The 25992-nt window shown below is 33.7% G+C and overlaps 1 protein-coding gene and 1 long non-coding RNA gene across 2 annotated transcripts; one reads left to right on the top strand and one right to left on the bottom strand.

The window, feature by feature from the left end:
- Window positions 1–1979: 1979 nt before the first annotated feature.
- LOC149899298 (uncharacterized) lies at window positions 1980–2685 on the bottom strand. The gene is made up of 2 exons (XR_016457989.1): window positions 2468–2685; window positions 1980–2164 (listed from the first exon to the last, which is right to left on the bottom strand). It is a non-coding gene; the product is annotated as an uncharacterized LOC149899298 (long non-coding RNA).
- Window positions 2686–3282: 597 nt separating this feature from the next.
- Window positions 3283–16997, top strand: Snr1 (SWI/SNF related, matrix associated, actin dependent regulator of chromatin, subfamily b, member 1). Its single transcript, XM_090114593.1, has 8 exons — window positions 3283–3484; window positions 3630–3820; window positions 9247–9409; window positions 10000–10147; window positions 10368–10579; window positions 12050–12223; window positions 13058–13196; window positions 16368–16997. Exons 1-8 carry the CDS (start codon window positions 3404–3406, stop codon window positions 16457–16459), a joined length of 1200 nt encoding a protein of 399 aa, XP_089970719.1. The 5' UTR covers window positions 3283–3403; the 3' UTR covers window positions 16460–16997.
- Window positions 16998–25992: the final 8995 nt, after the last annotated feature.

The following is a 25992-nucleotide window of genomic DNA, read 5'->3' on the forward strand; positions in this document are numbered from 1 at the left end:
GATCGGTGCGGGTCGCATCGCAACGGGCCGTCTCTTAATGGACGCGCTGTTTGCTCCTGCGTCCACCTGTACGGGGCGCGGCGGACCGCCTAGGCGGATTTTATCTAACAGACGCTCGCCGCTCACATCCGCCTGCCTGCGTCCACTAGACGGGTCGGGGCGGGCCGGGCCGCAGCGCACCGCCCCGGCAGAAATCCGCCTGCGAAGCGATATCCGCCAATACGTTGCTGCCCGCCCCGACCCTTTCCGTCGCTAATGGACGATGTTTCATACAAAACATAGGCCGGCGTATTTTTGCGTTGCGATGCGGCCCGGCCCGATCCGCCTAGTGGACGCCTAGCATGCTGTCATGGTGCGGCGCACAGAACAGTACAGTGCCACAAACTTATCTGACCCCCGAGTCTGACCCGGTGGCAAAAACTGGAACTACGTGCCGCCATTTTGAAATGTCACATTTTCACAGACTTTTCATACGGAATATTTTGTTTATATAAAAGAAAGCGACATCAGTGACACTGTCACCGGGTCAGATAAATTTGTGGCACTATAAAAACATATAGAAGTGCTGTAATGTTAGACCGGGAGATACTGACACAAAATTTCGAGTCATTTGTAACAGGATGGCGGTTCTACAGGGGTCTTAGTACGCAATGACAAAAAGAAAAACGATGGCGTGAACGCTGGTACCGGCGGCTTAGTCGCGTGGGCGTTAGTCGAACTCGTCGGAAAATAGCGAAAGTCAAACGATTTGTAACAGTATGGCACTTATTTTTCCTGTAAGTTTGAGGATCAACAAATATAAATACAAAATTTCAAAGATCGATGTGTTGGAAATCTTCACTTATATAAATTAATAATAAATTAAGTTTTCAAGTATGACAGCACTTTTTCCCCCTACTAGAAGTATGGCAAATATAATAATGGTCACATTTTATCAAATACTCTCCAAAAATCCAAATGCAATACTGGTACAAAAAGTTTGGCAAAATAAAATTTTTTTGCAGATTTTCGGCGGTATGGCGACCATTTGGAATCGTCCGAAAAGTATGGCATGGCGATTTTCGTAAATGGCTGCACGACGATAGTTACCTGTGCAAAAGTTAGCCTGGTACAAATGGTTGAATGATTGTTTTATTTAAATCAACACATTCGCGTCGGTATGGCGGGCTGTAAGTCACACCGGAAAAGTATGGCATGACACTACCGCCTACTACTTTTTTATGGGCTATCGGCAAATTCTAAAATTTTTGTGTTACAAATCGTTTGAGTTTCGCTATTTTTCTGACGAGTTCGACAAACGCCCACGCGACTAAGCCACCGGTACCAGCGTTCACACCATCATTTTTCTTTTTGTCATTGCGTACTAAGACCCCTGTAGAACCGCCATCCTTGTTACAAATGACTCGAAATTTTGTGTCAGTATCTCCCGGTCTATGTCTAATTAGTATGAAAACCAGTGTCGCCAAACCCACACATTTAAACCGATAGTTATACAGTACACTACAAGTAAACTATGCCTTTGATTGGACAGCTTAATTTGAGTAAAAACTGACTTAGGTTATAAATTCAGCATTTCAATATGTACCCTAACGCACGATGTTACGGTTTATTTTAGTATAACATCCCTAGGTATATTAGCTGTTTTGTTTCTCATTGCACAGAAATTCCAAATTCGAAAACATTCAGCTACTCCACAACAGAGGGCGTTAGTTTTCGATAGATATAAATTTGAAACGCAACACATAGAGATAAGGTTGAAATTTGTGTCACTCAACATTAATGACATTAACTTGATATTTATCTGATGCTATGCTCTGAGGGATGTCAGCCTTGTTATCGATAATTCACAAATAAATATTTTTTGTGTATTTTTTTTTCTTCCTTTTATATGAGTATAGTATAATGCGTCACATTTTGGAGTATGTTTATTACTACTAAGTACGTCTTTTTATATTATTATTATTAAATAAAAAACGGAATAGAATAGTATAAATCTATATTTACAAAATACAAACAGAAAATATGCATTATTTTAAATCTTGGAACTGCTGTAGGTTTGATGTATCGGTGGCCTTTGTTAGACCGCTTAGTACTGTTCGGCATCCAGTTAACTCGTCACGTTGCATTTATCCATTTCTCTTTTAAATTAGCCTCTTTGGGAAATCTATAAATAAATTAGACAAATGAAAGCTAAGGAAAAATAAAATAAAATTTAATATTTATAATGTTTGTCTTTTCTAAAGTATCGATACTGTCGATATGCACCACAAGCATCACTAAAGCGACATTCGTTTGTTTATTGCAATAATATTCCAGAAAGTCTTGTTTGCTGTTCAATCTATAATAGTACTAATTTCTTATGGATTAAGGTTCATTTTGACTAGATATTTGTATACAATTTTGACAAATTACGACAAGCGAAGTTATAACATAAAATATAATTAAAATAAATTAAAATAAGACTTACCGACGGTATGAAATGCCTTCATTGCTGATATTATTTCGTCTGCTATCATTTTTGCACTCTTTATAACGAACAACACGTCCTAATTAATGAATAAATATGGAAAAAAGGTTTGACAGCTGACAACCGACTCGAATATTTTTCTGCGCACAACTGAGAGCAAGTTAGGTGATCTAAACTTATCATTGACACGTGGGCCACGCCCACATCACACTTCTATCTACTTTTACTGTTCTGTGGTGCGGCGCTTACATCAATTCCTTGTTCGCCATTCATGCCTTTTGCTTACGCCTATATACTTCCAAGTTCCATGCTTACGCCCAACGCCCGAAATACCGCTCATAATATGAAAATGTACGCTAATCCCATGACAAATAGTACATATATGCGTATCGTGTTCGTTTTTGTACCGTTTTTGTGAGATGGAAATTGAAATGCTGCTATTTTGTGGGTATCTATTTATATATTTTTAATTTTAATTGCTAAACATCGTATCCATTATTTGAAAGGAATGATAATAATCAAAAATCAAGTCAAATGTGTTCATAAAAAAATTCAAATATAACTTCAAAATTCGAATTTCAGGGCGCAATGCTATTTTGAAAGTAGTAGATTGTTGTTATCTTTTATATTATCTAGGATTAATTATTATTGAATCCTTAATTGAATCATTTTAAAGTCTGGATTTAAACAACTTTCTACTCTTTGGAATTTATTTTAACAACCAAGATTATTAACAACCAACCACTTATCAACAAAGTCTTTGGTATATTCTTATATCTATATTCTTATGTCACATTTGACGTTTGTGCGTCGCTTGAATAATAATTGTCAATCTCACTATTGATGGCAGTTCCCAACGATTTTAGATTTTGAGTTAATTATTTTATTACAATTATAAAGTGAAGTTATTTGAAGAGAAGAACAAAAGCAAGCAATATGGCATTAAGAACTTACGGCGACAAGCCGATAAGCTTTCAGATCGAAGAAGGGGGTGATTTTTATTGCGTTGGGTCTGAGGTACTTATATATTATGCTACTGCAAATATGTTATTAAACAAGCGTTTATAACGAAAATTGCTTGTGTTTTCCAACTTGTTATATGATAATCAAAGTTCCAAGTACATCTATTAGGCGATATGCATAAAACTTTCTATGTTTACAGGTTGGAAATTATTTACGGTTATTCCGTGGATCTCTATACAAGAAGTACCCTGGCATGGCCAGGAGGACCCTCACGAATGAAGAGAGGAAACGATTAGTCGACAACGGTTTGGGGCCTCACGTTCTTTCAAGTTCTGTATCTTTGTTGAAAGCTTCTGAAGTAGAGGATATTATTGAGGGTAATGATGAAAAGTAAGTATGATATTTATGTTTCCTATATTTCTTCTACCAAGATTTTTTTTAGCATTCGATTTTTATATACATTGAAGTCATACAAAATGTATTCTAATACATATGTACATAATATCCTACTAATATTAAAAATGCGAAAGTTTGTGAGGATCGATGTGTGTCTATGTTTGTTACTCTTTCACTCAAATACTACTGAACCGATTACAATGAAATTTAGGACACATATAGAGGGTAACTTGGATTAAAACATAGGATAGGTTTCCCGGAAATCCCGGAATGGGAAATGGGAACTATGCGGGTTCTTCTTTGGAAATTTGGGCAAAGCCGCGGGCGGAAAGCTAGTAATTTATAATGGAACTGCATTTCATAGTAACATACATTTCATAGTAATATAAATCTTCTTATATATAAAAATGAATCGCAAAATGTGTTGGTAAGCGCATAACTCGAGAACGGCTGAACCGATTTCGATAATTCTTTTTTTATTATATTCCTTGAAGTACGAGGATGGTTTTTATGTAGAGAAAACGTAAATATGTATCACGGGCGAAGCCGGGGCGGACCGCTAGTCATATTATAAATTCAATAGTGTGTTTCTTTGGCATTGAATTTTATTATTTGATTTATATCTGTACCCAGTTAGGTGGCTATAGAGAATTGTGGCTACACACATTATTAATTTATGTATTTAATAATATTTATGCGTAGTATATAATTAAAAAAATTGATATTTAGTTTCATAGAATTCAAATGCTTTATAAATGAGAAATTTTTTAATGTTTTAAATATAATGAATAACATGGCAGCGTGCAAATCTGTGTCTATTTGCCATTCCGGGGCAACACCTAGCCTCCGCCAATGAAAACGTAATCCCACCTTAGTTCATGACATTACTTTCTATGTGCCATTGCAACCATACTCTATTCGAAGATATTGTTTTAATTCCAACGTGTCAAATGAAGCATAATTTCTACACATCTGAAACAGAACTACCTATAACATCTTATTAGTTGTTAAGTCATTTTTTCGCATTAATCTCTATAATCGAACAAATTTGATACTCTGACACTGCACTGTTAATAGATTATCAAAATACAACGGGTGTACTGTAAATTGCATTTTAAATTTATGGGTGCATATGGATCACCACTACTCGAATTGGTGAAGGAAAATATTGTGATGGCTGGCATGTCCATTAATAAAACAGGTTGTTAAATACACACACAAAATATACAAAAATGCTCTCATGAAATAAACTATTTATTGATAAATAAATAAATAAATAAAATTCTTTATTTGACAACAAAAAATATACATGTACATGCAATTATAGGATAACTTACATATAAGTAAAACATAAAACCGTAGCTGTAGGTACAATTAATTGCAATATTTGAACAATGTCTCCTATGCTAGGAAATGTCCTGTGTTACAGGAGACATTTATCCGTCCGTTGATACAAGATATATACCTGAATATTATAACAATTCTATACTATGCAAGTATCACTTTAGCCGAAAATTTGATGACTTTAAAGAATAAACTCTTTGCAAAAAAAAATATGTACCTATACATATGAGAGAAATTTAACAAAAAATCTAAAAGAATTTAAAAGAAAGGATATACGTATTGAGTGTGTGTGTGTGTGTGGGTGTGCGTGTGTGTGTAAGAGTGTGTGTGTGTGTGTGTGTGTGTGTGTGTGTTTTCTAGTTTGTAGTTTGGATTAAATAATATAATGATCTAACAAGTGTTCACATTCATCATAATTAAGCTCTAGAAGGTAATTAGTTAGGTTGGACTTACATTGTAATGTGTTCATGTTGTGTATATTAAGTGTCTTATGTAATTTATTATATAGATGTGCACTTAGGTAGTCGTAATGTCTTTTTGCAAGCTTAGTATTAGTATATATGACTGGACATATCGGCGGGGGTCGCCTCTTATCTGAGAGTTTACTTTTAGTTGCGGGAAGGCTTTTATGCTTCTTCATCATTGCCCGGAGTATATACATTTTGCGCACAGTAAGTACCTTAAAATCAGTGTATACTTGTTTCGTTGGATATCTGAAGGGTTTGTTGAGAAGAGTTTTAATCACTGCTCTTTGAGCTCGTTCGGCTTGTAGAATATTGTTTTTCGGAGCACCTCCCCAAGCGGTGATGCAGTAACCAATAATTGATTCGCATAATGCGGTGTACACTATTTTAAGAACGTCTTTATTAGCAGGGATTCGTAATTTTTTAAAAACAAAGATTAACTTCCTTATTCGTGAAGAGATAGCGTTAAGGTGCTGTTTCCAGGAAAGGCAAGAGTCTATCCAGACACCGAGATATTTAACTGTGTCGGCCCTATCTATAGATAGACAATTGCAGGTATTTACTCTATCGCACGAGTGAGCTAAAATTTTGAAAGAGGGTTCAGGTGGAATGGCAGATATTTTACTGGCAAAGGTAATAAATTTAGATTTTTGAACATTTAGACTCAGGAAGTTTGAAGAAAGCCAATTTTGAACAACACTTAAAGCACCTTCCGCTCCTTTCTTTGCCTCATCCCAGTCACGGCCACTCACCAAAAGGACAGTATCATCAGCATATGCTATGATACGTGTAGAAGGATAAGCAAGTTGGCAAAGTTCGTTAACATATATTTGAAAGAGGAGTGGAGATAGTAAACTACCTTGGGGTAAGCCAAATTCCAAAGATTCTTCAGTGCTGATGTGACTACCAATCTTAACGGATTGAGTTCGATTCGAGAGGAAATCTTCAAGTAGTTTGTAAGCCGTTCCCCGGATACCAATTCGCTCGAGCTTTTTTAGTAGGATAGGGATAGAGACAGTATCAAAAGCTTTGGACAAGTCGAGGAATATGCCAATACACTTTAGTTTGTTGTCTATATTTTTAACTAAAAATTCTAGAAGTGCAGCGACTGCATTTTCTGTTGACATGCCTTTTCGAAAACCAAACTGATTGTCAGCGATGATTTTATATTTCTCAAGGTAGCTATTCATGTTCTTGTATATTATTCGTTCTAAAATTTTGGAGATAGCTGGCAGTACTGAAATTGGTCTGTAATTATTTATACTATCTCTATCCCCAGCCTTGTAAACCGGATGTACGATAGCCTTTTTGAGAGCTGTAGGAAAAATACCCGAAGTTAAAGCAAGATTACAGATGTGTGTGATGGGAGGTACAAGTTTTGATCTGGTAGCGTTAAGTAGTTTGGGGGTAATGCCATCCCACCCAGGGGCACTATCAATGCGGAGGTTACTTACTATACCATCAACTGTATTTTCATCGATCTCCAAGAAAACTATCGAATTAGGCATTGAGCAATTTAAGCTTGAGTTTGCAAATTTGGGTTGACTTGTTGCATTTATTTTATTAGCCATATTTTTACCTACGCTGGCGAAGAAGCTATTTATGGTGTTAACTGATTCCAGTGGGTTACTATGCGTGTTAAGAAGTTCGGTGCATGATGAGGTACATGAGTCCTGATCTAACACGTTACGGACAGCTCCCCACATTTTTTTAGTGTCCTTACCGGCCTCGACGAATAATTTTTCTTCGAACACTCGCCTTACTTTTTTGAGTAGGTTGTTACAGAAGTTACGGTAACGTAAGTATGATGTGTGAATGTTGAAATCTGTATCCATAAATTTACCTTATAGGCTTTTATCTAGTTTATATACGTACTGTAAATATATTATACTAGCGTTTAGCTACTATTATGTATTTTGTGATTATACAAAAGAAATAAGTATTTAAATTGTGTTGTGTTAAATGTTTTATAATTTTTTCCTTCTTTTAATTTTATTAATACAAATATTCCATATGTGTGGTATAGTTAAACCTTTTGTAATGACAATGATTTTTTGTATTTAATTAAACTTGCGTTTTAATGAAAGAAGTAACTAAAAACATTGATTTATACAAAAACTAGCGACCCGCCCCGGCTTCGCACGGGTGCAATGCTGATACTAAAACTAAATACACTACAGAAAAATTGTGAACGTTGTATAGGTATAAAAATATAGCGGCCCGGCATCGCACGGGTATAAAATACATAGCCGGGCGGCCGCAAACGCTACGTCCTGCAATTTTTAAATCTGTAATATCTTCGAAAATATTCACTTAAATCATACGGTGTAAAGGGCCATATAGATCTATATTAAATGAACAATGTATCCATGGTATTTAATTGGTTAAGGATTAATGCTGTATTGGTTAAAATCGCTTCGAAAATTAGCCATTATTTGTCGTAAAAAGTAAATGACAAAAAAAAGTTATTGTGGGTTATCCATAAGAGATAGACATATACCATCGCGGACTTTTCTGTAGACCTTTTCAATGTGTATAATACTTAGTACATTATTTTGATAAAACTCGTAGGGTTCAGCTTGCGTTTGTGTAAGCGGAATAAATGTAATTTTTTACGACATCACATTAGAAACCTCAAAAATAACAGTACTTCTCCACTACTTAATGGATCTTATTATACATATAAACCTTCCTCTTGAATCACTCTATCTATTAAAAAAAACCGCATCAAAATCCGTTGCGTAGTTTCAAAGATTTAAGCGTACAAAGGGACATAGGGACATAGGGACAGGGAAAGCGACTTTGTTTTATACTATGTAGTGATAGTGAAAAACGCATTTACGCGGAAAGAGAACAGCAGTTTGTTATGAAAAGTCACGGCCCGTTTAAAAAATCGACATCTCAACGCTCTAAAATTCATGGTGCAATTCAAAGAAATCATGACGTTCTTTTCACTCGTAAATTCGTAATTATATTATTTGTTACTTCAAAGTATAGTCGCTGTATGACGTATGCGGGTAGCTTTCGTACCGCGACTTAATTATCGCCCGAAACGAGGGTAGACAGAAATATTTTGTTATGTTATTATTATCTTGTTTCATTTCGATTGCATACATATTGTGATTGGTTGTATAATCTAAACATTTATTTATATATTACAGTAATTTTTATGTTCTGTGTGTGTGTTGTATAAGTCAATTTATTCTCCTCCTGTGTTGTGTCGTAATAAACAATAAAAAATGTGAGTATAGTGTCTCTGAAAAAGTACAACCCCATCCCAGTTTATACATATAAACATCAAACACATATCTATATCAATTTGTGCTATCAGCGTGATCTGAACACCCAACGATCTTTATGCTTAACATGAGCTCAATATATTATGTACTAAAAGCATTTTTGAGAACCCCACATTCAGTTAGTGAAAATACAATGGAAATTGGTGTAGTGGTCGCGATAAACTCGCGAATATAAAGACGCGGCGGAAATCTTTCGACAAATAGGTACCTATATAATACCTATATAAACACATCTGTACTTAATTGTTGTAACCAATTTGATCTACACATGCACCTTCACAAAACATGATCACAATATTTAATTTTGCAACAGGTATAAAGCAGTGTCAGTCAGCCAAGAGATGGCAACGCCTAGAGAGGGTAAGAGCAAAAAGCCGCACAATCCCTCCTGGTTGCCTGTCATGCCGAACTCGTCACATTTGGATGCGGTGCCTCAAGCTACACCCATCAGTAGGACCAGAGTTCATACTAAGAAGGTAAAATTGACTGAATTTTAATGAGGATGCAATGATGCTTATTTAAGTTAGTAGTAGATCCACTACTTCTAACTTAAATAAGCACATACGTAGCAGATTCAACCAGATGACGACATAATACGTCATCTGGTTGAATCTGCTTTTTGATTGAATAACTACGAATTAAACCCATTCAATACCTATTTAAATGAATGACTAGGCTGAACGTTCATTTAACAATCATCACTCTACGTCTAATTAATTAAACATTTCATAATTAACATATAGTTTTTCTTACATAACAATAAAAATAGTGTGAATTCTTACCATAATTATTGTGCTATATTTTATGACAAGTGGGTTATTATTCTTTAATTGAAGTGAAACTTCTTTATCGGGATTGGAAAAAAATTTAGTGTAACATTTTTTCGTTACGCGTGACATTTTTCCGTTACGCGCCATCTTTTTCTTATCCCTACCACGCGTGATTCGACGTATTTCTGTAAAGTTGCATATAGTAAATTATTTTTTGAAAAAATAAGGTCATAAAGAAGTTTCACTTCTTACGTGTGTACACTAGTACACGCACACATTTTTTATTTTATTCTCAGGTCCGTACATTCCCGCTCTGCTTTGACGATACAGACATGACGGCTATGTTAGAGAATGCTTCACAGAAGCAAATTCTTGTGCCCATCAGACTTGATATGGAGATTGAAGGTCAGAAACTAAGGGATACATTCACTTGGAACAAGAATGGTAATAAATATTAATTTTTATTAAATTCTGTTACCTATACATTGAGTATATTTAAAATGGTTGTACTTAATTTTGATGTATTTATAATGCAATAATTTTTTTTTGATCAAGATTGATAAAAAATAAAAATTTCTTGTTACAATTTCAAGCAATGCAGTTTTTTTAAAAATCTTGCTTATGACATCAAGCAATAATTTTTTTTAATATGTTTCGTTCACAGAATCAATTATAACCCCAGAGCAATTCGCCGAAGTTCTATGCGATGATTTAGAACTCAACACAAGCACTTTCATACCGGCCATAGCATCATCTATTAAGCAGCAAATTGAGGCCTTTCCAAGCGAGCCACCAGCCATATTGGAAGAGGCTACCGATCAACGAGTCATTATTAAGTTGAATATACATGTGGGGAACACGTCTTTGGTTGATACCGTAAGTTAATGTTAAATTATTTATAGAGAACTCTTACAATTTAAAAATTATTTTTTTTAGACTGGACTAAATATTAGTTTTAATGTTTTGTTTTTATACCATTTCAATGATTTATAATAGAAAAGTATATTATCATAAGTAGTAGTTGTTCATGTGTAGTTATTCTATCATAAAATTTTCTGTAAACAAAATTTATTTCTAACTGATGATTTGGAATATGTTTATAATGTAGCATCTTGTCAATAAAGCAGTAATTATTAATTACAAAGTATCACAAAATCTACTATATAAAAATACTAGCGACCCGCCCCGGCTTCGCACGGGTGCAATGCTGATACTAAATACACTACAGAAAAATTGTGAACGTTGTATAGGTATAAAAATATAGCGGCCCGCTCCGGCCTCCGGCATCGCACGGGTATAAAATACATAGCCGGGCGGCCGCAAACGCTACGTCCTGCAATTTTTAAATCTGTAATATCTTCGAAAATATTCACTTAAATCATACGGTGTAAAGGGCCATATAGATCTATATTAAATGAACAATGTATCCATGGTATTTAATTGGTTAAGGATTAATGCTGTATTGGTTAAAATCGCTTCGAAAATTAGCCATTATTTGTCGTAAAAAGTAAATGACAAAAAAAAGTTATTGTGGGTTATCCATAAGAGATAGACATATACCATCGCGGACTTTTCTGTAGACCTTTTCAATGTGTATAATACTTAGTACATTATTTTGATAAAACTCGTAGGGTTCAGCCTGCGTTTGCAATGTAAGCGGAATAAATGTAATTTTTTACGACATCACATTAGAAACCTCAAAAATAACAGTACTTCTCCACTACTTAATGGATCTTATTATACATATAAACCTTCCTCTTGAATCACTCTATCTATTAAAAAAAACCGCATCAAAATCCGTTGCGTAGTTTCAAAGATTTAAGCGTACAAAGGGACATAGGGACAGGGAAAGCGACTTTGTTTTATACTATGTAGTGAAGTCGGGTTTTCCTTCCTGACGCTATAACTCCAGAACGCACGAACCGATTGCACACGGTTTGCACCACGGTTTTGCATTCGTTGGAAAGGTCTCGGGCTCAGTGAGGTTTATAGCAAAGAAAAGGTGTCTCTGGTGGCGAAACGGAGTTCGCCCGGTTTGCTAGTCCATACTATCCATACTAATATTATAAATGCGAAAGTAACTCTGTCTGTCTGTCTGTTACTCAATCACGCCTAAAATACTGAACCAATTTTCATGAAATTTGGTATGGAGATATTTTGATACCCGAGAAAAGACATAGGCTACTTTTCATCCCGGGAAAATGACGCAATCCCGGAAATCCCACGGGAACGGGAACTATGCGGGTTTTTCTTTGACTGCGCGGGCGAAGCCGCGGGCGGAAACCTAGTATTTTTATAACTACTATTTTTTTTATTATTTCCACACTAAAATACATTATGTTCCAGGTGGAATGGGATATGTCAGAAAAGGAGAACAATCCGGAACAATTTGCAATGAAGCTATGTGCAGAATTGGGGTTGGGCGGTGAATTTGTAACTGGGATCGCTTACAGTGTGAGGGGCCAGCTGGGTTGGCACCAACGGACGTATGGGTTCAGTGAAGCTTTGCCCACTATTGAGGTATGTATAACAAACAAACAAAAATACTTTATTGTGCACCAATAAATAAAAATTACAAAAGTAAATATATAAAATAAATAGACACAGTTGAGCACAACAGGCGGTCTTATCGCTAAGATAGCGATCTCTTCCAGACAACCTGGTGGTCAAAGAAAAACAGTGTAAGTATTAGTTTATGGCCAAGAGGTGCATTTATAAAGTTTAAAATACATAAATAAAATAGTATAAACACAGAGAACATATATACATCCATAATATACCTTGTATAATTTGTATTGGATGATATTAGTAGTTATAATACTAACGTTACTTCGTTTACGAAAAGGATGCTTTTGCAACATTTTTATTTCATTTTTTTCTCCAATAAGTAACATAATGTTTATAAACTGCAAGCTTTCGGCCAGTAACTACAATCTGTGCAGTCAAAGGAATTTCTCAATGGACCGATATGTTTAAAAAATGAGGGTAAATTAAACCTATGTTACTCTCTAGCCTCCTTATTATATCCAGACACAAAAATTAATCATAAAATCGCTCTATTCCGATGTAAAAGAAAGACATAAACAAAACAATGTAATTACTAATTACTAACAAACACATTTTATCGATTATAATATTACTAGCTTTCTGCTCGCGGTTTTGCCCGCTTTGTCTAAAATCTAATAAATAACATACTAAAATCTTCCTCTTGCATCACTCTCTCTATTTAAAAAAAACGCATCAAAATCCGTTGCGTCGTTTTAAAGATTTAAGCATACATAGGAAGTAAGGATTATCTACACTTAAGTTAAACATATTTAAAATTATACCTAATCCAATGTTTTTCTACCATAGACGCCATACCGCCAACCATCAGAAGCGGAAATATGGGCTCCACACCTTGAAACCCTGACCAATGCTGAAATGGAGAAGAAGATCCGAGACCAGGACCGAAACACGAGGAGGATGAGGCGATTGGCCAATACCACGCCGGGTTGGTAAACATTTTAAAGGGCTTAGGGCAGGATTTTTGAAGTGAAAACTTCTTTAGCGGCGTTGGGTATAAAATCTTAAACTCGCGTCAGGACACGTGGCCTGATCGAAAAAGCGTAAGACGGATTTTTTTTAGCCCTTATATTCCATGCGTAAGACGGATACCATTCCAAAATATCAAACATGCTGAACGTTAATAATCAAGTTTTCACTTCTGCCGGCACTCCCGGAGTGCAACCCGTCTTTTTTTGGAGAAATTGGGTTGATTTTTATAGGGCGTAAATCGCAGTTTATTCGTTGGTAGTTGTGTGCGGTCTACGGTCCTGGTCTCTAATATACCCTATATTAGAGACCAGGACCGTAATACGAGGAGGATGAGGCGATTGGCCAATTATACCACGCCGGGTTGGTAAACATTTGTAGTGATTGGTTGATATTTTGGTGTTTTGACGGGTTTAAATCGCGGTTTATTCGTTGATAGTCGTGTGTGGAGTGTAGAATATATTTGAGACCAAAACCGCAACACGATAATTTTTTGTAGCAATTAAGTGTTCTAATTTTTGCGAACGTTTTTTTTAATTTTTTTTAAATTTTATGGTGCTTTGACAGGTTTCAGTTGCGGACTATTTGTTGGTTGTACGTAGGATATTTTATTGTACTAGTCAATAAATACATTCTGGAAGTATAATAATGAATAAATCGCGATTTAAATCCTTTATGACATCTTTGTTTATACATGTCATCATTTCAACTACACGTGAAACATCGTTGCGAAATTGATGTTGTTTTATGAAAATTAAATCTAGAAATCAGTACGATTTCTTTCTAGCTATTGTATTGGTAGGTAATTTAAAATTTGTTGAATTGATTTTAATTGCTCAATTAGAATAAATGATTGTGCCGAATATAATTCGACTTCTATTGCAACTTAAGAAAAAATATTATAAGTACATTCCAAAAATATTTTAAGTTGCTTTATCCTCATTAAATTTATTACAACGTTTGTCTTGCCATACAAATTTGTTTGTATTATTATCTATAACTTCGGAATTGTATTTAAATCTGCTATTTATATCCGGCTCGAAGGATAAAAAATATGATATTTTTAATTTTAGAGAATTAGTGACACAATAAAATAATTTTAATTGAACATTACTTAACTAAGAAGCCCTTTATTTAGAGAAAACCTATTTCGCAACGATATTAGAGTAAAATTTATATGTGGGCAATATTTTGGATTTAATAAGAATAGGTACATTATTTATAAACGTTAATTTATACAATTATTTAAACTATATTTATAATTCAAGGATGTTAGTCGGGTGTGAGGGAATTGTCTTTGTGTTCAATAATAATAATAATCGAATTTTTAGTCACAAATCTAGTTCAGTTAGGTAATTATTTAATTGATTAATAATAAGTATTGGTTTTCGAGTACATTGGGTACATATTTATGATATTTATGACAATGTTAACGACGGTATGACGTACTTAATTATTTTAATTTTTGATAAAATGCCTTAAGGTTTTTTCGAATCTTCCAGAAGAATAAGACGGATATTGGGTGTAATTTTTTGGGTGTATGCAATTAAAAAAATATATTTATTTGCATGCTGGTATACTTAATAAATTTTAAGGGACTAATATAAACTGCCTTAAAAAGTACAATGGTATTCATTAGGATATTATTATGTTTGAATGAATATTAGTAATGGTATAATAATTATAAGCAATAGTTTACACGAGTATTGACAGAAAATTGATATGGATTAGTTCTCCATTTATAACTATACATTTTTTATTTTCTATAAATAATGTTTTGTTGCTATAACTTTTTGCGGCATATAGATTTATGAAAAGTTATCTTACCATTCGCCTCGTTTAAATTGGGGCATAAAAATAATAGAATTTCAATATTTCGATCATAGAAAGTACATTACAATATTGCATGTTCCAATTTTTTGAACGAGCACGAGCGAAGTCGCGGGTGGAAACTTAATCTTAAAATGATTCTGCATCTGCATGACTCAAACAAAAGCTTGTACTGTGAATGTACCGTGAATTTAAATTATGTCATGCAAATGCTGAAGCGAACAACGCAATATAACTATTAAACTTGGGCTGTATCAATGGGGGAACTATTGACAACTTCTGTCATTACTCGTGAAAACAGGATGTACTTAAGTGACTCGTAATGCATGTCTATACGTAGATATTTATATGAGTGAACTTGTCAAAATGTCGATTGGTGTTGTCAACTTAATAAAAAAAACGTATGGCACTCGGGGACTGCCGCGGTAAAGCTATTGCATGCTATGCCTTCAAGCCACACCTCCGAGCCCGTCGGAGTGGGGAGCGTGAGGTTTTTTCGTTACGGAATTTCTCGATTCGGTCCCCGCGCTCAAGGCCCGCGATAGAAGCTATGCAATAGCTTAGAAAGTAAAAGAAAAAATGGAATGTGCTTTTTGAATTTTGAATGGAATGGGCTGTTTTTTGCTATAATTCGTGAGAATTTAAGGATAAATAAATGTTACAGTGGCAACACTGTTATAAAAATTTAAGAAGACGATTTTATAACTTTATTGGCATTATAAAAGCGCCTTTTTATGATGTTTGTCACAATCAAAATTAAAATTATAAGTTAAAAAAATAGTTTAACAACATTCTAGACGATATTTTGACAAGTTTACAAATTATTTATTATTAGCATAATATGAGAAAGTAAGTGGACTGTTGAATTATTATCACAATATTAAAGGTATATTTTCTAAATTTTTAAAAACATTGTTTCATTTGACTAACCATCATCTTACTTCACGATGGGTGATTAAATTTACACAATCTGCTTACCGTCTTCATTAGTATAATTTATTACGTATGGCAATATTTTGTGTGATTAATTATTATAGAACATCCTATTTATTAATGATATGGCTTTTTATATAAAAAATGTAACGTAAAAAAATATTTTTATACCTTATTAAGCAGCAAAATTCGTAATTTCTTTTAATTCCTAAATTATCCACTTCAAACTATTAAACCATCATCCTCTATATTCTATCTCATTATACTCAAAATTAACAGTCCCCAAACGATTTCCCGCCAAAACCAAACAGAGTATTGCCATACACAGCAAGCACAGATAAAATAAAAATCAATTGTTTGGCAACAGATGTGTCGCTAAGCCGCGCGGTCAACCGGCTCATACGCGCTGACGAAGCTTTGTTCCAGACAACGCCGGAAAAGCGGAGGAAAAAAATTTAATCACTCACGATAATCTACAGTGGAACCTTTTTCCTTATCCCGATAGAATAAGTATGGTTAGATAGGGTAAAGTGTCTTGTTTGGGAGTTGATAGAAGTGTTGACGACTATTTTGTGTTTGGAAATCTCATGATATAAATTTTAAAGAATAGAAAAAATTAGATCACGAGGCGGGATTCGAATCCGCGTCTTCTTACAGGGGCGATGCCTGACCAATCGGCCACTCGTGATCCCTAAATTTATATTAATAAACCATTTGAATGCTAAAATTTAAATATCAAATTCTCATGATGTTTGAAGCGGTTCAAGGTACTTTACTCTATGTTTCTTAGATTTTAATGAATTTTATGAAAGATTAATTGGTTTGATAAATGAATCTGGATTTCATTGATATAGTTAAGAATAATATAATTTTTTTAATTTGTGTTTCAATCTCAAAATAATTTTCTTTTCCAATAAAAATAAACCCAGATTTTAGATCTTAATTAAGAATTTTTGTAAGCATTGAAGTGAAGTATTCGTGAATAAATGTAAAATTTTAAACTTATTTTGTTTTCTTTCTTTATTTTGATAACTTAATTGCATTCACTAATAAAAGCGTCGTGCAGAACGTGCCTTTAGGAAAGGTTTATAATAACAGCCTTCCTCAAATCGGCAAAGTGCGAATAGGATTTGATACAGTGCACACGAGAATTATTATTGCTATATCAAAATTTTATATCTATCTTTGGTTAAAGGTAAGTCAAGGTGTAAAAGACTCACCAACTCATCCTAGTTGGACCTATCACTCTTCTCGTAATAACTTCGTGTGAAAGGGTTCTTCAAACTCAAACTAAAACATTTATTTATTCAAAGACTTCTTCAAGAAGCACTTTTGAATCATGATAACAAAGGTTTACTATATATAGACCATTACCATTTCTGTTTTCCTATTATATAGTATGTTGTATTTAAAGCGGCATAGATGACATAATAAAAGCTTATAATTATAACACAAACGTGACCGAGAGTTTTCCTACTGGGGCGTTATTCTTACGTAATATAATATGTAGCTTTTCAAACATTTTTTACTAAGATGGATTGATACATACCTTTTGATTTGAGACTCCAATGGACCACTTTTATTTCTGCACCATAAGACTGACAATTATTCAAAGTATATCCATATAAAGTGGTTTTAGATAGTAATAAAAGGGCGGTGGGTTTCCAGTTTTCCCTAACGCGTTTTGTAAATAAATACAGCAGAGATTTATAACCTCGATATTAGGATGTACACATTGATTGCGTGAAATATATCAAGATTACGGTTTAGGTTTATAAATAGGTACACTGTTTTCCCTTTTTCAGGAAATGTGGGTAAAATGTTATACATAAACAAATATATAGAATGTTTGTGAATTTTTAGTCAATACAAGAATTTGTACTGACACAGGGCACAGAAGACTAATCACTTAATTCTTGGATATAAATGAACATTTATCTGCGGAACAGATGTTACTGCAATAATGTTTAGGCTATCATGTATGCATTCACATTCTTAGTGGACTTTGGCCTGATAGAATCTAATGATGTTTATTACCCGTCAGGCATTATCATCAATTTTTTTAAGCCATTGCATAGCTTCTATCGCGGGCCTTGAGCGCGGGGACCGAATCCAGAAATTCCGTAACGAAAAAACCTCACGCTCCCCACTCCGACGGGCACGGAGGTGTGGCTTGAAGACATAGCATGCAATAGCTTTACCGCGGCAGTCCCCGAGTGCCACATGTTTTTTTTTAATGATATCACGATTTAACTCGTTTCCTCTCTACTTCATACAAAACATTTTAATAATGGACATCGAATGCTAGATACCTATAGGTTTTATTAGAATTTTAGAGCTTCTCGGTACACTAACAATATAATTATTAAAGTCTAAACTTGTTATAACTTAAAGATTTATAAACGAAAACTTTTAATTGGCCTTTGTAAATACTTTTATGTAACTTGTATCTTCTGAAATGATAAAAGTTAATTTAATTTTACATTAACTTGAGTATTTCTACGTTGCATACAATCTCAACAATGGGTAGTCAAGTGTGAAATAAATTGAAAAGCGTTTAAGTGTTTACGTCAGGTAAATAGATCAGTGACCCCAGACTCCAAAAGGGAACGTCTGGATACATACCTATACCCACACATGTGTTATCTGTAAACATTAGTGCATTGAGTCTCGTAGCTCATTGACTATAAAACCGAATCGATCAAAATCTGAAGTAACCGTAGAACCGAAGAAGCCGTATTCTTATAAGCTTGCTATGCAGAAAAAGTTCGCCGTTGTATCAACTGTGAGACGTCCACTGCTGAACAGCGGCGTGCCCAAATACTTCAAGAATAGTCATCGGCCTGCATGCAGCGGCTCCCAGCCACTATAATCTATTAAGTATATTGTCATAAAGAATATGGGAAAATTTAGACACTACATAAGAGGTGCATTACTCGATATTTTACCAATAAAGCTGATCTAATCCACACATTCTGATGGTTATAATTCTTGTCACCAAAAGTCAACCTGGTGCGTATCAAAGAATAAGTAGAATTGAGTTTGTCAACATATCAATACTATATAGGTACAGATGAAAGGCGAAAAAACCGTATAAGCAGGAAAATGTTTCGTACTGTTTACCAATACACATACTGAACAAATATTGACATGTGTTAGGCTCGAAGAAACTTGCAAATGGCTCTACCAAGGCTCTACCGATGTGAAATTTTCTGTAAGAAAGAAATTTCGTATAAACACCTATATTGGTAAACTCTACAATTTAAACTTGCCATATTATGAACGTAGAATAAACTCTATATTTTAAACTCGATTAAACACAATAATCCACAGTATTTTTTTCGGTATTAATAAGTAATAACATTGATTTCTTCATAAATTACCAATAGAAATAGAGATCGCAGATAATACTGGAAGATATAATTAACTTATACGTGTCCTGAATGCTCGCTCCACGGATTTTTGTTAAGAATCCTATCAACTACAATCAGGTCAAGTTATACACAAGTAGGTATATTATTATAGTTTTCAAATCCATATCGATATCTCGGTCATCACTCAGCAATGAATATAAGGCTTAGTGGAAGACGATTCAAGTTATCAGTTGAGAAAAACATCGTTTGCACATGCGCGATTTCAGCCAATGTTATGCTTACTATCGCTGGAAGCAAGGAAGACATGGATGTGCGGGGTCGATAGACTTTTGTCGATACATTCTTTTATAGATAACTCCGAGGTGTTAAGTGGGATTCAAAGGTAAGTTACTATATTGATATAGATTTAAGTGGTGCTTGTTTGCATTATTTAGTAAGTTAATGATTTATTAATGCAAATGAAAATGTTGATGAAATTATGTACTTTGAAAATTGTGATTTGTCTATGTGAAACTAACATTTGAAATAATAAATTGTTACTTATAAAATAATATGCAAACGTAATAATCAAATCTTTGTAATTTTTTTTTCTTATTTGCTAAAAAATTAAGCAACCTTTACGATTCCAAGCTCTTTAAAGTAAAACAAGATTCTAAACTTTAAGCTCACAACAATACAATGCTCTTCTTTAGATTTAGCAAGAAATTGCTATGCAACAATGCATAAACTGTGATCTGACGATTTTATCGATAACCAGTCACATCACTGTCTACAGAATCGCGATCCCTCAGTTCGAAACGATGTGCCGAAGTTGCGGATGGGGGCTCGGCGATTTTAACCAGACTCCCGCCAGCGGATAAATTCAAATTTCTACAACACCGAACGTTATCGAATTACGATGAAATAGTTTATCGATAAAGATTATGGTAATCTCTATTAACTTTATGTGGTGTGATGTGTTTTTAATTCGATTTAATGATTTTTGTGAAAGTTTTGTGTTAATTGAGTTTTGGAATATATAAAATATTTTATGGTGAGTTTTAGATTATTTAGACTATTATATATTTAGTAGTTATTAACTTATTAGTATGTAAGATTAATAGTTTATAAGCCTGCGAATATTATATTATGATGTATTGAACAAATATGATTTCGTTCTTTCATAAGTTTAGAATTGATGAACCGATATCGATGCGATCGATTTAATGATATGTTACATTTAAAAGCTATTGGATATATTTTTGTTTCTATTATTATTATGAAAGATTTGCTCTATCTTATTTATTAGGTACCTACTTAAATAATATCTATGTAGATTTTTTGAACTCCGTTTCCTTTGCGAACGGCTGTAAGTCTGATAACTTCCTGTTGATTACATCATGATTATTCAAGATTATTCAAGAAATACTGCACCATTATATTTAAATTGCATGCTTTTATTGGGCTTCCAATGTCCTTTTGAAATAGTTCACGGAATGTTCGCGATATTTAATGGTTGAAGCAAGCGTTTTGTTTTTTCTGTTCTTTTAGTTAAGCTGATTTCTAAAAAGGAATAAGGCAAGCAATGAATTAATTAATTTACGTTTTAAACCAGAATATTGAGAAGGGAAATCATTGTGATGTGACAGGGATTGACAATAACTTTTTCTTTCACTACTGAAATTGTCTTTCCTATAAAAAATGTAAGGAGTACAACAGGGATGCTGCAATATTATTATACAACCACGCATAATAGATTCTCCTATACTAAAACTACGGGTTATAGCATAAGGAAACTTAGGAGGAAGAGCGAAGGCAGCCTGAAACCTATACTACCTAAATGAGGTTAAGGTATAACTCGGGTTATATCTGTTTTACGATTTCCAATAAGATTGCCTTCAGGCCCTTCGGATATTGATTTGTTTATTGAATTTGAAATGAAGTGATTTGAACATCTCAAGAGAAAACTTGTGAGTTTTATCTAGGTATACTAATATAATAAAGAGGAGAGTTTCAAACTTTGTGTGTTTGTAGACAGAAGTATGGATCCGATTATGAAAATCTTTTCAGTAATAGAAAGCACACTATTCAGGATTGACAGGATATTTTTTTATCTTGCTCAATCTGGGTGAAGTCAGGGTTCGCATATATAGCATATTAGATTAAACGTTTAAAATATATGATTTAACTGGGAGATCAAATTAGCAAGAACGATGCTTGATAAATTGGGCAGGTATTTGGGAAGTTTCACTTGATATGGGTTTGATGGTTCTAGTACCTACTGATATTGGAATATCTCATCTAAGATTAATAACAATGCAATTATTTTTTTAACGGTTAAATTTTCAATATCAACAGCCATGAGTCTATATGGTTGAATATAGTTAGTTAAAATTAAAGTGCTTATAACGTTTTCTACTGATTTTATAAATAACAAGCGGTCCGCCCCGGCTTCGCCCGTGGTACATATTTCGCAATAAAAGGTAGCCTATGTTCTTTCTCAGGGTCTAAAGGTTATCTGTGCCAAATTTCATCAAAATCGGTCCAGTAGTTAAAGCGTGAAAACCATACATATATACATTAATAATTACAAACCTTTCCTCTTTATAATATTAAGTAGAAATAGATAAAAAAAAAATGTTGTGTGGTTTTATGAAACCACGGTAAAAGTGAAACTTTCCGAACACTGCTTTATACCTACTCGGCAGCCGACCGTCACGCGACATGCGCTACACAGACCAAAAAGTTTTAGACGATGTATAATAAAAGTTTCAGTTTTATTATAGAAGAAAATGTTAGAAAATTTATATCATGCAAATACTAATTGTGTAGATGTTACATTCTCTAGTCGCGATGCAAAAGGCCAGCAAGTTGCAATCTCAAGGGAACTGCATTTGAAGATTTCTAGCAATTTCTTTGCAGTTAACGATGTTTACATTGTTGGTGACACACAATTATCCAACAAACAAGTTGTTTGTTGAAGAACCGTAAGCGTCTAAAGTCGCCACGCCCATATTTAAGAGAATGAATTATTTGTTTTCCAACTACTCACCAAGTTGTATTGTTTTTCAAGTTTCTCATTTATTATTTAGATGTCTCGATCAATTTGACTTCGTTGTACCGATTGTGAGATATATCGTGTGTATGTGCGTAATGAAGGTATTTTATAAATCGATACTTTGAAAATGTTTTTACCTAATTACAGCTTACTAAATTCGCAATTCGTAGCAGTTTTTATGCTATTTAACTTAAATATTTTATTCCACTTTCACTCTTAATTATGTGAGACTTTGAAGGCTTAGATTTTTCTATTAAAAACTGTATGTTAGCGTATTATAAAATGAGTAAGTAATGAAGTTAGGATTACTCGTGTGGAACTCCGAGTGGGAGTATGTTTGTTGACATTAATTTTAATGTAGTAGATGATGTATTCATTACATATGTATAGGTATTTATTATGTTGTTTTACTACTTAATATAATGAACATATTAAAAGTGTAAAGAGAAATCCTTCTTATTCATAGGTTTGCCGAAAAGGAAGAAAAAAAAAATTTGAATAACTTGAATAATAAATATAATCTTGAATAACACTGAGCTGATGAATGAAATGAAAATCGGAGGTGCTGATAATATACGTAAAACAAGAAAAAAACTAGATAATGTTTCTATATCTTATCTTTATTTAAAATTTCCTTTGTACCTATGAATATCTTATATACAGGGTGTCCCACTATTGGTATACTAAGCGCGAAGGAACTTGTAGTTTTGCATACACTGATCACGTAAAAAATACTTTAAAAAAAATTGGGTCCAAAATTTTTTGCTAAATTTTTCCTGAAAATCCATGTTTTCTTCTCTAGCTTCGCGCAGCCGGCATATACTGCTTCTCTAATATAATCTTACACGATAGCTCACGTGCTGGTGGCAAAGTTGGGCAGGTTGCTTGTTTTGGGTGTACACATAGAGTTTTAAAAATTCATCTATTTGAAAAAAAAATGCGTCTGGATTTTTTAAATTATTTTTTACGTACTCAGCGTATGCAAAACTATAACCTCCTTTGAGCTTAGTATACCAACAGTGGGACATCCTGTATAAAATTCTCGTGTCACAATGTTAGTCTGCATACTCCTCCGAAACGGGTGGACCGATTCTCATGAAATTTTCTGTGCATATCGGGTAAGTCTGAGAATCGGCCAACATCTATTTTTCATATGTACCACGGGCGAAGCCGGGGCGGACCGCTAGTATACGTATATATATAAATTCTAACCGAGCTTATGTAGCGGGATTACCCATTAAAAGCAAAAATCAGACATACTATGAATGTAACATGACTTGTAATCTGAAGGACGATTTTCTTTTAATCAAGCATTGCGCTCGAATAGCAAAATCTAAAATGCTACAAAACCAATTATTTGTTCTGCATTCATAAAAAATTACGTCTCAATTTGGTCGGGTAGTTATCTATACAGTGCAATGAGAATTTGGCCGACGGCCAGAGACTAGATATAGCTGGCTATTTAACAATTTTTTAACTGTACTAGAGTAGTTTTATTTAATAGGCGTTATTATGCTACTCTGATGCTATTTAAGAATGGCAGTCATAAAAGTTTTACGATTTTCTTTTGTCATATGAGACTTTGTAGTAAAACTAAGTATATTCTTCTTTACAATTAGGTATAGTTATAATTAAAATTCTCATACCAATTTTTAAATGAATTAATTATTTATACGGCGAGCAATTTTATCGAACTTTAATTATTAGAACTCAATCAAATATAAAATGTTGGTTGAACTTTACCGTTTCAGTAAAATTAAATTAAATTCAATACAGAAAGCGATAATAGAAGCATTAACAGGATTAATGCATTCAACGTGCATAAAGGAGCAATTACGTAAATTTTTATTCTGTGCACGAATTCAAAAACTAGGAATTTAGCGCGCCACAGCTGCTCTATAAGTTATCTGTACTATTATATTATCTGTGGTCACTTTTCTACGTAGTTTCCGATTTGCATTCGGTTCCCACCTTAATAAATGAGCTGTGGTTTATTAGTTCCTTTGACCTTTAGTACGGATTATTTAATTTTAATTCAAGTTTGCTTTGAAAGAAAGAAAAGAAAGCTTATGTCAGATTTTTACTTGATAAATAGGTACCTACGAACTAGGTCAAAAAGATATAGTTTTTTCGGAGTAAAATTAAGATATTAATAAATATTGACAGTTTTGGAGCGCGTGCGTAATAATTCTTGAATTTAAAAAATGCCAAATATCTTTATGTTATCCTTAGATGTTATCTATCAACTACATTTACTACATTTACGCATCAAACATAATGGAAGTTGGCGATATTCTGACGAAAATAGAAAACAAATCCAAACCTTGTATTAATAATTATTACTTATAAAGTTTTCAAATAAAAATGATCGGATAATTTTGTTCAATAAAAGTGGTTTTTACAAAGGTCAATCACAAATCGCATTGCGTAAAAATATCGGATAAATATAAAGAGGTTTTAAATTACCTAGATATTATTTCGGGTAAGAGAGCCGACATTGAGAAAATTAGCATTTTTCTTGCGTTCAACTTTACGAGAGTCTTTTAAGAAATTAAACACTTAACAATAGATTTAAATCTCAATTCATTGTAATCTTTTATGACTTAAAATGTTTTTTTGATATATTTAGTGCTCGTCATGATTTTACTGTTCGAGAAGCTTCTGCGTGCACTTTTTTTGAACTTATGTAATGTAAAACAAATAAAATAGAGCTATACAGGGTGTCCCACTGTTGGTATACTAAGCTCAAAGGAAGTCATAGTTTTGCATACGCCGAGTTTGTAAAAAATACTTATAAAATTCCAGACGCATTTTTTTTTCAAATAGATGAATTGTTAGAAACTATGTGTACACCCATACAACTTTGCCACCAGCACGAGAGCTATCGTTTAAGATTATGTTTTCATAGACAAAATGCTCACATTAGCGAAGCTGTATATGCTGGCTGCGCGAAGCTAGAGAAGAAAACATGAATTTTCAGGAAAAATTTAGCAAAAAATTTTTGACGTAATTTTGATGTTTAAGTATTTTTTACGTGTTCAGTATATGCAAAACTACAAGTCCCTTCGCGCTTAGTATACTAAATACTAAATAGGTAATATCTAAACATTTCATAAATCCGTCTAAATTACTCACCCTCAAAAATAAACCCAAAAATTTGGTTGTTTATTCTGTTCAGTTTTAGCGCTCGTTTTGCAATTGGCAAACGTGTTGTATTTTTTGTCATATTCGTAAATCCGGTGACAACACGTTGGCCCAGCTTCCAATTTATCTATCATGACACAATAACAACCTACAAAGCTTTTGGTGTCGTAAGACTGCAGTTTGTAAGCGAAAGTTATCCTTTCAAAACGATAGTGGATATAAACATTTTCGTTTGATATTGAACGTTTTATTTTACTCACAACTTCCGTATATTTATATCGCTATATCTTTAATATGTTTAAATTAAATACTAAAAGCTTTACCACAGATTCTATTATTTTTAAGCGGGCCAAACTTGCATGGCAGTTAAGAAAATTTGGTGAGAAATTTAAATTTGGAAATGCATTTTTTTAATCATCATAACTAACTACTTTTTA

Source organism: Colias eurytheme, chromosome 21 (assembly GCF_061535395.1).
Source record: "Colias eurytheme isolate Ceu_HAF_F1 chromosome 21, ilColEury1 Martin Lab GWU primary, whole genome shotgun sequence".
NCBI classification, from domain to species: domain Eukaryota; kingdom Metazoa; phylum Arthropoda; class Insecta; order Lepidoptera; family Pieridae; genus Colias; species Colias eurytheme.

What these genes read in the sequence shown, in the direction of transcription:
- Snr1 (XM_090114593.1), top strand. Translation starts at nt 3,404, where the DNA reads ATGGCATTAAGAACTTACGGCGACAAGCCGATAAGCTTTCAGATCGAA. An exon ending in ATTGAGGGTAATGATGAAAA is followed by an intron (nt 3,821 to 9,246) that starts GTAAGTATGATA and finishes ATTTTGCAACAG; the next exon opens with GTATAAAGCAGTGTCAGTCA. An exon ending in ACACGTCTTTGGTTGATACC is followed by an intron (nt 10,580 to 12,049) that starts GTAAGTTAATGT and finishes ATTATGTTCCAG; the next exon opens with GTGGAATGGGATATGTCAGA.